This window comes from Cuculus canorus, chromosome 2 (assembly GCF_017976375.1).
Source record: "Cuculus canorus isolate bCucCan1 chromosome 2, bCucCan1.pri, whole genome shotgun sequence".
NCBI classification, from domain to species: Eukaryota; Metazoa; Chordata; class Aves; order Cuculiformes; family Cuculidae; genus Cuculus; species Cuculus canorus.
Genome location: NC_071402.1, coordinates 68,304,821 through 68,320,519, shown reverse-complemented (window position 1 = coordinate 68,320,519; position 15,699 = coordinate 68,304,821). Strand labels below are relative to the sequence as shown.

The window sequence follows — 15,699 nt, the reverse complement described above, 5'->3', positions numbered from 1 at the left end:
GATTAAAACATTTAATAAAAACATTTCTAGGTATGAGAATGACAATTTTATTTATTTATAATTCTATATATTTTATTAATTGCCTATTACTTCCAAGTTCCCAGAAGACAATACTGCTTTCAGTGATGAAAGAAGAGGTAGTTTTGCAATGGAGCAGCAGCAGCTCAGGAAAGGGCAAAACCTGCCTTCTCTGGCACCCATGAGCAAGAGGTGCACCACTTGCCTGGGAGGTTCATGCTGATGAGGGATACAAGGCACCCAAGTGGTGCGAAAGTTCTTGCCCTCATCTGTCACAATCAAGGTGGGTAGCTCAAGTTCACATAAACCCAGACACATGCACCCCCCAATTGTTTCAAACTTCTAACTTCCATGTGACCCAGAGGAGCTCCGTCAGAAGTCCCATTCCACTTGTGGTCCCTGGGAAGTGAAAGGAGCACCATTAGAACACTCAGCCTGCATGTGAGAAGCAGAGAGTGTAGATGTCCCCTCTGGATAGATGGTCCCTATCATCCAGTTGATCCTGTACATAGGCAACAAATTTATATCACTTGGCAGCTCTTCCTACACCCAAGACAAGAATTAATGCAGTTTATACCCTGACACTCCCTTACAATCAAAATACTCTCTTACAATAAACAGGGATGTTTAGGACATATCTGGAGTATATATCTGTTCTAAATAGACAGTAAACTACAAGGCATTGTGTGTGTATTTGCATGATTAAATTCATTTGCATTCCAAATCCATTTTTTTTTAATTATTTGAATGTAAGTAATTATGTCAACTATTTAAAGATGTTATTCTAAAATGGGAAAAAACATTTTTTGTCATATTTTCTGGCTAAGAAAAGCTCAGCCACCAAAACCGAGTAAAACCAATTTTGAAGCAGTCAGCTGCAGGTGGCAGGTATGGAAATCAGTGTGTTGCTAAAACAGCCGCAGCACAATCATCCTCCAACCCAAAGCCCAGCAACAGCAGGGGCGATGGGGGTGGGTGCCCTGGCAGCAGAGATGCTGCGTAAGTGCTGCCAAACTATGCCGCATGTGCCAACCCACGTGTGCCCGGTGAGACATCCTGATAAGGGGCTGAGAAGTTGAGTTACTCCACCTGTGGCTCCGGGTGTGTGCGGAGCTGCAAGCAGATGAACTGCGCTTACCTGGGGAGACTCATGTAGCCTAGATGTGAAATTAGCCTCTGGTCGGATGATCTGCAACCTGACCATATTTGTACGCTCAGCTGCAGAGCAGGGTTTTATTTCTACATATTTTAGGACCAAAAAAAACCCCCAAACATTGTCACTTAGATACTGTTCCCATTTCTACAAGGGGAATTGAGGCATGAAGTGTGGGTTTTACTCTAGCAAGCAAGCTGATCTATTCAGCGTGGAATGAAATGATTTGATGTGCAAAACAGCAAAACCCTTTTATAGCTGAAAGACAGCACAAAAACCTTCTCACATACCATCAGTTGAAGGAAAACGTTCAGTTCTTGTGTTCATCAGTAACTATTTAATGAACAATAAAAATAGTCACTTGGGATTCATTGACAGATGGGAAGTGATTAACCTCTAGCAGCTATGGTGAAAATGGCTGAAGTTCTAATGTCTGAACATACACAGTCTAATTTTTCTTGCCATCTTTTTTAATTTACTTTTTGCACTTGCCAAAGGTTATTTCATTCACTTACTTCTACTAACAAACTAAGAAATGATATGGCAACACTTACTTTATTCACAGTTTTTTCCAAGTATTTTATGATTTTAATGTCTTCTGCAAAGGTTTCTTTTTAATTATATTCAGTGTCACACTTCTCTGAAAGTATCTGAGAACAGAAAATAAAAACCGTTTGATCTCAAGTTACCCATTAACAACATATTCCCACATTCTCCAACTATAGAAGGAGCTGCAAAAAAATCAAGGGTGGTAACACTATATAATAATAATTCCTGGTTTTGTCTTTAAACTGCAGTTTTGGCAATGACATTTTCCTTTGCATCACATAAAAAGAAAGCTCCACCCCTCTTTCCAGGATCCTCCAGTCACCCCTCATAAAACCTGTAGGAGAGACAGGTTTTGAAGCATCTTCCCACTTACAGGGAAAGGGTCTAAAGACCCAAGGATATTGCATTAAAATGTCAAAAGATTTATCCATGCCACCTGAAATCCCTAAAGGAGATGGCAGACCCAAGTGGGACAATAAGTTCCAGTACATTTTAAGCTGCATTGGATTTGCCGTTGGTCTGGGGAACGTGTGGCGATTTCCATACTTGTGTCAGATACATGGAGGCGGTAAGATTTAAACAAGACTTTGCTGAAATATTGAACTACAATTCTAGTATAACTATACTGACTTAAGATGGGCACAGCGGTTACGTATTTGCTTCTCTTTTTTTAGTTGTCTAAGTCTCATAAATGTTTAGCATCTGCTAGATTAGCTTTATCTATAGAAGCATATTTCATCTTAAAATGATGCATTTGTTTAGGAAATAAGACCAGATTAATGCAAACTCTCAGCATACTTGATGTTGGAAGTTCTTACATTGCTGCTGCAGTCCCAATGAAGGAGAAAACTGAACCTGCAGCTCTTTATCTTAAGGAAAAAAGAAAGAAGTCCTTGGAGGCCTGAGTGAACTGGCCCCAAGGCAAATGGTCTTTGGGAAGGTGAGCAAGTCATTCCCCTCCTTTGTCTGATGCTCTTAGGAGTTAACTTATTGCTTAGAAATGCCCCTGCACAAAACTTAAGTGCACTTTTTGATGTTTGAGAGGCTGCTTAAAATGCTCAGCTCTTAGAACACCAACAGGAGCCTGCCAAGTGGCACAAACAGCTGCCCAAGACCGTCTCTGGGCACTATTCCCACAAAGAATTGCTTTAGAAGCAGCCAATCTAGTAAACATAAAAGAAACAGAAAACAGTACTTGATAACTCATCATTCACAGTAGCTTTTCAAATCTCCAATGGAAAGTTGTCTAAAGCAGAGTGAGATAGTGAACTGGTTCAGCCCAGGTATTTTAGAAAGAAATAGCCACTTGGGGATTCTGATAAATAAGCGAATGAATGAAATATAGCAGGTTGTATCAGCAAAAAGAAGCTTGGCATAATAAACAGAGAACTAGGAAGTAGATGTAGATTTTGCTACTGATACTAAAACAATTTCTGAACTTCTAACTTCCTCTAAAAGCCCCCTTTTCAAAGTTAACTTGAAAAATTCAACAAAATGCGGAAAAGCCCCGACAATTATTCAAGGTCTGTAAAATTTATGGGAGAGGAATAATTAAAGAATCCAATATATTTAGTTAATAAAATTGAAAATGAAAGAGTACTTAAAATATATGGTCTATAAACAAGTAAATTGAAATTATTTTGGTGGCAAGGAGCTCTTTATTGGTGAACATGTAACAGATAGAAGATACAATTACAATAAGAAAAGAGAAGAAGAAGTAGGTTGGATTCCTCCTAGGAAACTTAACATTTTCCATTGTTTATTTGAAAGATGTGAAACTCTCGGATGAGTGCTGTAAACAGGTGGTTAGAAAGTCACAGGTGCAAGCATGCTGTTTCCCTGCATTTGTCCAAGGGAATGGCTGGGAAAAGCCTGCCACTTCAGTTAATTACACATGCATTTATAAGACACGATATACACCTTCATAGAAACATCCTCACAGCAGAAATGGTGTGGGGCCTGCATGGAAGATGTTCTTCTGGAGCAGGAGCTGTAGGTCAAACAAATACCCTACAGGTATCTCAAGTGGCTTTTCTACCTTGGAGCAAGGGAACAAGCACTCAGTATTATGAAACAACATAATAAAAGTAAAATAAGGGGTTTTTTTAATGTAATGAAAAACTAACACGAAGTGTTCAGTGGAAGGTTTAAAACTACAAGATGGGACCATAGCAAGATGCAGATTCTCTGCACATTTCACAGAGTTGCTTCTGGGGCCACCAGCTGCATAAGGCTGCATGAAATTTATGCTTCAGGGTTTTGTGCAAATCTCTGTTATATATTAAGATGAAATATTGATCTACTGCCTGTTGAAAAGGCACCCGCATCTTGCCATTAAGCACCAAAAGCTGCTTCTCAGTGCTGGGGGCAGGGGTCTAGCTGTGGCCAGCAGTTCTTCAACCTCTTCAAATCCCAGCTGCACTTCTGAAGATCAGCAACACTCACTTCCTAATGAGATTTGATCCTTTCCACCCTTCTGGAGCCTCCTTTATCCCTGTCCTACAGACATCTACCACACTGGGAAAAGTGTGAGTCCTATGCAAGGAGACCCACAGCGACCTGTCTCGCAGACCACACCACGCAGGTCGATGTATGGATGTATGGATGTATGGCCAATGTTTGGTCACCGGACTTTAACAAAAGGTTCAGGGACCTCAATAGCATGATGGACTTCATTAATGAAGTACTGTAGGGGCTGTGAAGAATTTCTCTCAGAAAGCTGGCATTGGAAGAGTTTAAGTCATGAAGACTACTAGGAAGACACTGCTGTTAGATTTATGCCAGTGTATAAAATGTGTTTGCATTTTTCTTTTGCTATCTTAAGGCAGTGATGTGATTTGGGGTTGCATTTTTGAAAGCAAGCAACTCAGATGCAAAAGCCCAACAGATTTTCAGGGGTACTGGAGCATAAATCCTGCTTGTGTGCATCTGACAATGTGAACACATGACAGCCAGCAGCATTGCGGTTAACTAGGAGCCCTGAGAGGTGCAGAGGCTCAGTGCCTGCAGCCACAACCATGAGTTCAGCAAAGCTTGGTATGGAAAGAGTATAGACATGCTCAAAGGATTAATGGCTTCTGGGGTACAGACCACAGTTTCACAGCTGGTTCAGGCGATATCCAAGTGCTTAAGAGTTAGGCAACGCACTTTTCCTCTTTTCCTCATTCCTAGATCTTTTAAAAAGCAAGAGATAAAAATAAGTGCTTGTATATTTGTCTCATGTCAGCTGTTCTCATCAGACCTCTGGACCTTATTCACTGCACATTAGTGTTACTCAGTAACTCGGATCTAATATAATATCAGTTTTGCTGACATTTATCACCCACTGTCGTTACTGATTGTTTGGATTTATTGCCTGAGCTAAGTTAGTTATTTACTTTTCAGGACTAATGGATATGAAGGTTGTTTGCCACAGAAAGTGGAGAAAAACACAAAGGTTCCCAGGCAACTGAGATTGAAAAGAAAAAAAAAAAAAAGATTAGCCCATCATATAGCTTGTCACTTAAAACCAACACTCAAACAAATCATATAGCTAGATATGTACACATATATGTAATCTAGATATACTTAAGAAAACCCTCAAACAGTTCTATCTGGAACTTACTGCAGTGTTGTACTTCCGATTATAGCTAGTATTTATACTTCTACCTAACCCATGGGTATTAAAAATATGCATAGTGTCCAAACTTACAGAATAACAGAAAAATATCTATAAAATACAGTTTCTTTCTAGGAAAATAAATACAAATAAACACGAAAGTTCCGCTAAAAAGGGAAAACTTTACTTCTGAGGCAATGATTTACGGTCTTCCATAACCTGTGTCCTACCCGACCATTTGCTACAAATTGAATTACAACTTGCTGTGAAATGCAGTTGACTGGCTCACTGTGTCCTCATACAGAAAATAAAATCTGAAAGGAACAACAAGTAAACCTGGAAGATACTGGGAAAAAAAGTATGCTGGGAAGAGAAGAACAGGTCACCCTCTGATAGAAAAATAAATTATGTAACAAACTTCATTTTCTGGATTCTTATTTATTGCTCAGTCCTTGGTGAAAACCTGTGGCATTTGGGGTTGATCCTTTAATAATGTGCTGTATTTAGTTGCCCTTTACAGCTCAAGTTGGGTCATGCTTGCATGCCAGTGCTGCTCACTTGAATCCTTCAGTCATGATTATTTCATTGGGAAATTCACCAAGGTTACTTCATAAGTTGATCCACAAGTGTTTCCATCTTAGTTTGAAATGGCTGTAGACTCCTTGGTTTTCTGGACATGGCTTTAGCTCCTTCACTATTGCTCAAGGAAATATAGTCATTTACATAGGAAACTCAGCCCTGCAAAGTTTCAGAGTCTATAAGATGTGCAATGGGGTCTGTAAGTCAAAACCAGCGCAATCACAAATGTAATGCACAAATACATTTATAATAGCTCATACTTTTTATTTGGATTAAAGCCTGTGCAGAAGACATAACAAAGCTCATGAAGTATTGTTTTCCAGAGAGAGGGGTGAATATTGTTAAGTTGCTGGGTTTTTTCCTACCTGATGTCTTAATGTGACTCGTTGCTGTGTTGGAGGCTACACAGCTGAGTTAACTTCCATGGAGAAAAAGGGAGAGGTTCTATAATCCTATTTCAATAGCCAATAGCTTTTTCTCTGTATCTGAACAAGTTCTTATCACCTTTTGCAACTTCATGTAGATAAAATATAAATTATCACAGGTATCTTGCCAGTAAGTTCTCAGTCTTTTGAAAAAATTCACCCATCACCAGTTTTCCTATGTACCAACAGAACCAGTGAAATGGATCTCTGAATGCTCGCTGCATTATATCATGTTGAGAAGTGCTTTCTGATTTTTCAGACTATACAGATGCCTTTCCTTTGGAATTATGATTTTGCTGCTTCCCAGGCCACTTAAGTTTTCATTGTAATTATTTTTTTCCATTACTAAACCTAAGATCTGAAGGAAATTTATTATTCATGCTCTGTCCTTTCAAATGCTGTAGTATCCTTAGTTTACTATTTTAAGTTACTTCTGCTAGCTGATCTGCAGGTGCTGGTAAGATGCAATATTGCACACATGGATCAGTTTCTCTAAGTATTTTAGGCTGGATATTAGGAAAAAGTTTTTCACTTGGAGGATGGTGGAGCACTGGAACAGGCTTTTCAGGGAAGTAGTCATGGCACCAAGCCTGACAATATTCAAGAAGTATTTGGACAACACCCTCAGACACATGGTGTGAATGTTGGAGTTGTCCTGTGCAGTGATAAGAGTTGGACTCAATCCTTGTGTTGGTCCCTTCCAACTCAGGACACTTTATGATTCTATTTCTCTTTCATTTAGGAAGTCTTCATTAGTGCGTCAACATCAAGAAAAGCTGTCAGGTTTTCCTCACCACTTCTCACTGAAGCTCAAAAATTTCTGCTGGTTTTGGTACATCTTGATTAGGAGATCACATGGCTGATACTTCTAACTGCTTTACTTTTCCACTAGTCAGGTCTATTGTTCTCTCTTTTTAAGATGTGACAAAACCAATTTAGCTGTTTCACTCTGCGTTGCCAGTGGCCATGATTCAGCTTTGGACTGCGCTCCTTCATTAGCCTCCTGGTCATTCTTCCCTCTGTTTCACCAGCAAGTCTCAACAAGCTGCCTAGTAATTCATGCCCGTGTCTTCTAGAATGTCACGTGTAGGTGATACCACAATGACCGCGCCCTTCAAGTGTCATTTTGCAGACAGAGGACTGAATATAGTTGAGAGGTTGCTTTCCTAACCTGATTTGCCTCTATATCGCCACTGAGGGGTCAGGTTTTAAAAGTCTTCAATGTGGTGCATCAGGTATTTTCTTTTTTACTGCCATGACTACAGAGCTATGTCCACTCTAATGGTTCTTCTAAGTTAGCAATGATACTGATTGTGATATACACTGGTGTTCCTTGTTTCTTGGGCCTCCACTATTAATGAGAACAACATCAATATATGCAATATCATAGCTGTTGATAGCCTTATATCACAGATCTTTTAAAATTCCTGTGTTTTCTCATGCAACAGAGATTGTTCCTTGGCTCTATATTATCCTTGTGCAGAATCTTCTTCCAATATAACTTTCAATTTTGGTAGATTTTTTGACCGTGTGGTTTTTTCCTTGACCTTCATTTAGTAATGTGTATATTTACTTACACGATGGAGGTTTTACGTATCTTGGGAGTCTTTTTGACAGAAGGAATGGTGTAAACTAAAATTTTCCTTCCTCTTCTCTCAGGGTTGCAACTAAATTGTGCCTTCTGATGTTTCTGAGCATTTCATCACGCTTTTAGGGAACTTGCAAATGCTTGATTAACATGATATTTTGGTTTTTTGAGATGAAAAAAAACCGTTAATAAGGCTGAACTACTGGGGTTAGGGTTTTTCCCCCTGAGCTTGCTTCTTATGTTGTACATCTTCTTCACATTGTGCAGCATGCAGATCTAGAACATCTACATATATATATATATATACCTAGAATAGCCAGATATAGCATTATTTGCTCTCTTGATTTCATTACTGTTTCTACTAAGCTTTGCTTTTCCCATGCCTCAGGAAAGCCAACCCTCCCGAGTCTCTGCTGTATCTGTGCTACACATCCTATGTGTGCTGATAAGGTTTTGCTGTGCCCAGTTTGAACGCTGAGCTCTGTTTTGTGATATGTGCTCTAGGATGAGTGTTAATGGTTTTAAGCTGAAAGAGGGGAGATTTAGATTAGATATCAGGGGGAAATTTTTAACAGGGAGGGTTGTGAGGCACTGGAACGCGTTGTCTAGAGAAGCTGTGGATGCCCCATCCCTGGAGGTGTTCAAGGCCAGGCTGGATGAGGGTTTGAGCAATCTGATCCAGCACGAGGTGTCCCTACCCACAGCACGGGGTTGGAACCAGGTGATCTTCAAGTCCTTCCAAACCATTTTATGAACCGTTCTATGATTCTACGCATCTTCGTTCTGCCTCCTGGATTTTCTTCTTATCTTTTCCACAGTTAGATTTCTTACAGCTATTTAAAAAAAAGTATAATTTAATTGCCCCTATCCATTAAACAGATCTTGATTATACAGTGCTAGAGAGTTCCTGCTCACTATTAGGTACCCAATACCTTGCAATTATCTTTTTTCTTTCTATGGGTGGGGGATTTTATCATAGAAAAGAGCAAGATTCAAGTGCTTAAGCAGACTGTCTATTCTTTTACTGACTGCTTCCTTTTTGCCTTAAAATACTGTAAAGCAATGAGTAACTGAAAACATCTTTCTACACTACAAGACATCGATTTGAATTAGATTCAAGAAAGATTAACTCTGTTAACTATTTCTTCTTAGCCCAAACTTCTGACATATTTTCATATTTGTGAACAGTTTAATTTTTATATTGTTCTCATCAAAAAATAGTATTTTGCTTCCAAGTGTAACATTATGTTTTGCTGTGCTGTAAATATGACTGGAGATACGTACAAACCAGCACAAAGTAAACAGGCTTTTATCTGCAGAATATCTAAACATGCTCTGCTGTCAATGTTTCAACTAGCAAACAGAAAAGAGGAGAGATAACAGAGGGCAGTTTGCACTAATTATTACACAGTTATTTCCAGGGAGATATGATATGGGAGACAGGTCAGTCCCTTACAGAGAGCTCTGCTAGCAATGGCTTAGCATCACATGGATTGCAGCAAAACAGATGCCACCTGGAGCTGGTGGGCAGCCAGGCAAACAAGCAGAACACGCCACACTGAAGTGCTCTGGTCACTTGCGTGAATGTTTTGGTCTTTCCAGGAGCCAGTCCAAAGCACTGGGCTGTCAGAAGGACTGGGTGGGCACTCTTAGGTGTGCTGTGGAGGGGGAAAACTGTAGCGGGTTTGAAGGAGGGCACAGGACTGAGCACAGCAAGAGGTTACTCAGTTCTTGCAAAAGGGACCTGCAAATTCCTTAGCATGTATATGGGGGCTTTGGTAGGTAGCTCCAGGTGAGATTTCATCAGGTGGGAAACATTTAAATAAACTTTTGCCATCCTTAATTCTTTCTGTACCTCTCTCTCTTAGATGGGATTATAACAGCCATTTTAGAGTTCCTCCAAGCAAGTGGACTACAAACCAGGGGTACCAAGGGTCCAAACTGAGAATTTAACATACTGGAAATTAACTGTGAGACTCCTTTTTCAAATCTGCTTCTTAGCAGTTAAAAACACTTAAGAAATCAGATGATAAGGAGAGACATTTATTTCCACTTTTGGCAAATTAAGAACAGTCCTTCATTGAGAAGGGCTTTGCCTATTTTTGTTCATATGTATTTCTTGATAAAGGGCTAAACTATTAAATAACAAAACTACTCTGGGTGTTGTATACAGTTATTGCAGCACCCAACAACAGGTAGCAAAGTTATTGCACTACCTAACCCAAGTGATTTGATTTATCTCCTCAGCCTTTCTAAATAATCAGCGATTGCAAAACATAGGAGCCGTTCCAGGAAGAATCCAGAAATCCTTGTGCATTCCCCCACCCTCTTCTTGGCTGAAGATGGAACAGAGAGCTGAACTGCTCCACTCTGCTCTCTCAGATGGTGAAGCTGTTCTCCCTACATGCCTGGAAGGAGGGGAGAAAGCTTCGAGAGCTGAAGGAGCAGAGATGGGTAGACTCAGATATGAGATTTGAAAGCAAAGTTGAAATGGAATAACAAGGCACAGATTTACCAACAAAGTGATGTGGGGTCAGCATGAGTTGGTGGGAAGACTAGGAGAGGACTGAGGTAGTACTTCTGTCTTTGTTTCCCCAAAGAAAAGAGGCTTTGTGGTCACAGTGGTTGTTGGTCATGGCAATAAACTTCAATCCATCACACCATTTCCATTTAACAGGATATTCGGGCGGGTGGTTTAAACGTACTAGTGAAACCTCCCTTGGTCTCATTCATGAAAATCGGCATCTCTGCAAAGGGGACCCAAATCTGTGTCCCTTCTGAGGGAAAGTGGTGGAAATGAGGCATTGCATACCATTTTGCAGGAATCAGCCAGGCTGCCAACAGGACCGATGTCTGCCTACAGGCACCCAACAGCACTTGCTGCCTCTATGGCCTAACGGAGCTGCTATGAGTGAAACAAAGAAGACATAGAGGTTACCAACAGGAGGAAACTCAGTTTCTTTGCTCGCACATCACCCAGAACAACTTGTCCTGCTTTCAGTGTTTCATTAGCCAGGGGCTAATGCTCAGAATCTCACAATAAAGTAACCTGGTCTCTCTTTTGGGGCCTTCAGCACAAAATCCTGCTTTAGCAGCAGAGGATGGAGGCACACATGCCTGAGAACTCTAGGTAGGAAAACAAGGTAATGTATGGTTTAGGGGAGAGGCAATTCCTCGTGCTTTATGACAGAGGGAGAAAAGAAGATGCTTGGAAAAAAGGGAAATGGAAACAGTGAGGCTATTTATAATGGGCTGTAGCAGTGCCTGAGTGGAAGTGTCCTACAGCACTAGGCATCCCAGTTGTTCCTCCTATATCTTCACCAACAAAACTACCAGTAATAGATGTTACTTGGCAGGTATCCCCAGGGATGCTCCCTCTCCCAACGCAGCCTACAAGGACTTTGTTAGGGTCATAAAGCAGAGAAATTATCAAACAGTAATTTCAGTGAGACACAGGTAACCACGTCGCTCAATTGCAGTTAATTGTGTTTTCAGGGGCATTCCTGATTCCATACTTCATCGCTCTTCTCTTCGAAGGAATACCACTGTTGCATCTTGAACTGGCCCTAGGACAGTGCCTGAGGAAAGGCAGCATCTGTGCCTGGAACACCATCTCTCCTTACCTTGGAGGAGTTGGTATGTCTCTGGGGTCCCAGCCCAAGGAACCCAGCATTCACTTCTTACAGACCTGTGCCTCATGCTTGTCAAGATAGAAAAAGAAAATTCTCGTGATGAGGGTGGTGAAACACTGGAACAGGTTGCCCAGAAAGGTGGTAGATGCCCCATCCCTGAAAACATTCAAGGTCAGGGTGGATGAGGCTCTGAGCAACCTGATGTAGTTGAAGATGTCCCTGCTTATTGCAGGAGGGGTGGGCTAGATGACACTTTAAGGTTCCTTTCAACCCAAACCATTCAATGATTCTATATTGCTCCCATCAGGTGCTACTCCAGGCATACAGCAGCCTTAAATACAAACCCTTAAATACAAACTTTTGATTACGGTAATCATAATGATCGTGAACTCTGCTGGCAAACACCGCCCCGTTCCTACCACATCTTAGACTTTACCCAAGAGCTGTCTGCCCTCAGTGCTTCTTGTTTCTCACTCATAGCCCCTCCAGGAGACAGTCTTCTCTGTCCAGGGACATTCAGACTAGATGGGAGGGACAAAAGGACAGGAAATCAGGAACAGGAGCCTGGCATCCCCTACAGAGTCTAAAACATTTGCAAAAGTTACCCCCCAGAAGAGGGGGACATAATGGGGCTACTGAAGGGACAATGCACATGGCAGTGTGCATCAGACTGGCATGCAGTCCTGTACCTACAATTTTTTCTATTTATTTAATATACCCTGAAAAAAAACATATCTTGTGTCTTACGCATATTGTTAGGCTGCAGAAAGTGAATGGAAGTAGCGGCTCTATCAGTTCTGAGATAGCACCCTCTTCCCTACAGAGATAAGCATAAAACCTCAGATGCTCCAGCCAGCACTGCTGGATCATGCCTTGCTTCAAGCAGGTGTCTGAAAATGGGATTGACAGTGACACCCATGAGAAGGGATGGGTGAGAGGACTTATCTAAGGGCCAGAGTGCAATCAGGAAGAAATACCAGGCTCAGGAGGGTGGTGCTTCCAGCTAAACCCATCTCCCACAATTAGATCCATCCTGCCTTTGCAAAAATGCAAGTAAGTAGAATCAATGGTGCTGCTATTCTTCCTTCCTTATTGTAGGAGCAAAGCAATCATCATTTATGGGCATATGAAGACAAAAATGTGCCCTCTTGCAACTACAGCATGCTGTAAAACTTCAGCCTCTTTTGGTTTCTGCAATTAAAGTTGTCCCGTGTTGTAGAAAACAATGTATTATATACTAGAGCAAAGATTTCAACCCTAATCTTCTAAGTAAGAGTATCAGATTTCTCAGAGCAGGGCTGGTGAGCTGGGGAAGTGTCTGGCTACTGAGGATACAAATGCCCATCTTTCATGTGAAAATCTTTGGGGGAAAATAGAAAAATTTGAAAAAATAGGAAACATGATCTACTAAGGGCAAGCGCTGTGACTCACAATTTTTTTTTTCCCCCAAAGCTTTTCTAAGCTGAGATCTTGTGCTTTCTGCAGGGATTGCTTCGTGGATGGTGTCAGTTCTGGTGAGCTTATACTATAACACTGTTTTAACCTGGGTGATGTGGTACCTCGTAAACTCCTTCCAAGAACCCCTTCCTTGGAGCATTTGTCCTCTAAATGAAAACAGAACAGGTAACTACTGCTTCAGGTGTCATTGCTAGCAAAAGGAGTATCACAAATATCAGAGTCTGGGGGCTAGCAGGTGAAAAAGGGAAGTTTTGTTTATTCTTTTAGGCTTGTGCTACAATACAAATACCAACCTGAAAGAGTGTTCTCTGCTTTCTGACTACTGAGAAATAGTCCTTCATCAAGACACACATGTATCTCCATCATAAACTACGTACCAAGACACGTGAGATTGTTAGCATAATTAAGAATGAAATTTACAACTATATCTTCCAGTAACTGCTTTAAATGAGACTTTTGAGTTTTCATTACGCTGTGTTATATTGGTTATGACTCATATCAAGCTCTTACAGAAACTTTTCAGCTCATTTGCTATGATATTCTGAGAACTATCAGCAGAGTTGTCAGAGCAGGAAACAATCCTGCTGGAGAACTTTAGTTTCTGCTTGTAGATTGCTGACACTACCTTTACACATTCAACAAGACAGCTTCTTAGAGCAGTTAACCAAAAAAAACCCCTGAGAAGCCACACTTGATCGGGGCCCAAGTTGTGAGGAAGACCTGGTTTGTTTTCCTGTCAAAAAGCTATGAGAGCGATGACAGCCTACTCAACTTCATCATCCTTGTATGAACAACAAAACCCAGAAAGGCCATGCCCCCTTTTGCTTGATTTCAAAATGGAGATGAAATAAGTGTTTAAAAAAAAAAAAACAAAAAGGAGAAACTAAATAAGCAAAACATTTTGAGGTAGCAGAGAAACTACTTAAAGAAGGGATATTTGAAGCTTAAGCCAAATTCACACTACTCATTACAAAACTTGCAGTAAGACGAAAGACAGGCAGTGTGCCTAAGCAGGATAAGAAGGCTGCTCTCATTTCTTTACAATTATTTTTCAGCTTTCTTTTTTGTTCAGAGCATGAGTGACAAGTTCTGGGGCAGAGTAATAAACGTAAACTGAGTAAGAGGCTAAGGAAAAAAAAGCAAAACATAGTAGAATTCAACCTTCTTTTGGAGACCTTAGTTATTCTAAGGACTATTCTAGAGTAGGAAGACAATCGGGCACCCTCCTTTTTTGTTACAAATTAGAGAAAATATTTGGGCCTTAGGATATAGAATTCTTTCGTTTCTCAGGATACAGATGTCCCAACTAGCGAGCTAAACAAACTTTTAGTCAACTAGTTTAGCATTCAAAAAAATGAATTTTTAGTTAAGCATCCTTTAGAAAATGCTGAAGAAGTCCTTTAAGGACAGATTTTTCAACACCAGTGGTGAGATTGGAAGAACCTGCACTTCTCTATCATGACCACAAAGCTGTCTCCAGAGAATTGCTTCCTAAGCGAACTGAGTAGCAGCTGTTCCCATCCATCAGGCTTAGCTAAACATAGACTAAAATGGCATTATCTCAGGCTCACATACTTAAGCTGGGACTGAAGAGACAAGAGCAGCAAAGCTTTTCACAACCGAGGTCGTTATTTATACACCCTGCTATAATACACAGACTATTTCACAGCCAGACTCTGTACTCAGAGGTAAAGGGGATTGTCCTGGTCAGTGCGTGTTCAGGCACAAGGCCAGTTCTTTTAATTCAGCACTGAGGAAAGGACATCAGCAAATATGAGTACACAAGAGTGCTCGTACACTGCAAGAGGATCATCAGCTTCAGGTGCAATGACATTTCATGGCAACCACGCCTTCAAATGCAAATTTGTAACTGGAAAGTCACTTGGCTAAACCAGTACCTCGCATACCTCCAAGAAACTTAATTCTCCACCTTGCAATCTCACCAGGCCAAGTTTTGTTTGAAAAGTTTCACAAAGGCACAATGATCATAATCATGACATCTCCTCACCATCAGCCTTTTGCCAGCTAGACCTGCATTCCCAGAATTTAGCTTAGAGTTGAGGTCAAGATTTTGACACTACTTAGGTCACTTTTCTTGCTTTTCAAAGATAGGTGCCCTAATTTTGGTTATTTCTTTAACTGTATTATTTCAAGACTCACAAACCAGGAATCTTCTGCACTGTCTCCACTGGGATTTGCAGCACCTGTTCAATTAAACATTTATAGTTTCTAGATGATTTCTAACGTAAGCTACATTTTCTAGTCTATCTTTACTACTTGACAGCCTTGTGACTGTTCCATTTTACAGTAGAATGAGGGCAAAATGTTGATTTACTGATATTACCTTTTTTTTTTACACCATAAAGAACAATTTTATGATGTATTTGTCAGGGTTTCTTTTGTTCTTTTAAAAGATTTTCCTGTTCCCATTAAAGCAACGAGCACTGGTGGAACTGTTCCCCAGAGTCCGGTGGCAGGGTGTCCTCCCTTGCCATTGGGGCACCACTCCACAATCCTCTTGCAGAGCTGAGCTCCTCAGTTGGTCCTTTCTCCCAAACCACAGCAAAAAGACCCACAGCCACCATGTCTTCCAGATGCTATGGAGCTGTGAGGCAAAGATGGAAGAGCAACACACTTTGCTACCTCCCTCTGAATGAAAATACTTGAATTAACACCTCCTGCATAACATGAGACTCACT

At 40.8% G+C, this 15,699-nt stretch overlaps 1 protein-coding gene and 1 long non-coding RNA gene across 3 annotated transcripts in view; one reads left to right on the top strand and one right to left on the bottom strand.

The window, feature by feature from the left end:
- Positions 1–177: 177 nt before the first annotated feature.
- LOC128851248 (uncharacterized) lies at positions 178–10,948 on the bottom strand. The gene is made up of 3 exons (XR_008448532.1): positions 10,723–10,948; positions 1,726–1,821; positions 178–417 (listed from the first exon to the last, which is right to left on the bottom strand). It is a non-coding gene; the product is annotated as an uncharacterized LOC128851248 (long non-coding RNA).
- LOC104061249 (sodium-dependent neutral amino acid transporter B(0)AT3) overlaps positions 1,773–15,699 on the top strand; it is a 31,099-nt gene continuing 17,172 nt past the window's right edge. The window contains exons 1-3 of one of the 2 annotated variants that reach the window (XM_054058800.1): positions 1,773–2,288; positions 11,406–11,546; positions 13,028–13,165. In XM_054058800.1, coding sequence (XP_053914775.1) covers positions 2,132–2,288; positions 11,406–11,546; positions 13,028–13,165 — 436 coding nt within the window. In that variant the 5' untranslated portion in view covers positions 1,773–2,131. The remainder of the gene's footprint in view (positions 2,289–11,405; positions 11,547–13,027; positions 13,166–15,699) is intronic. The other variant, XM_009563171.2, reaches the window with a different exon arrangement.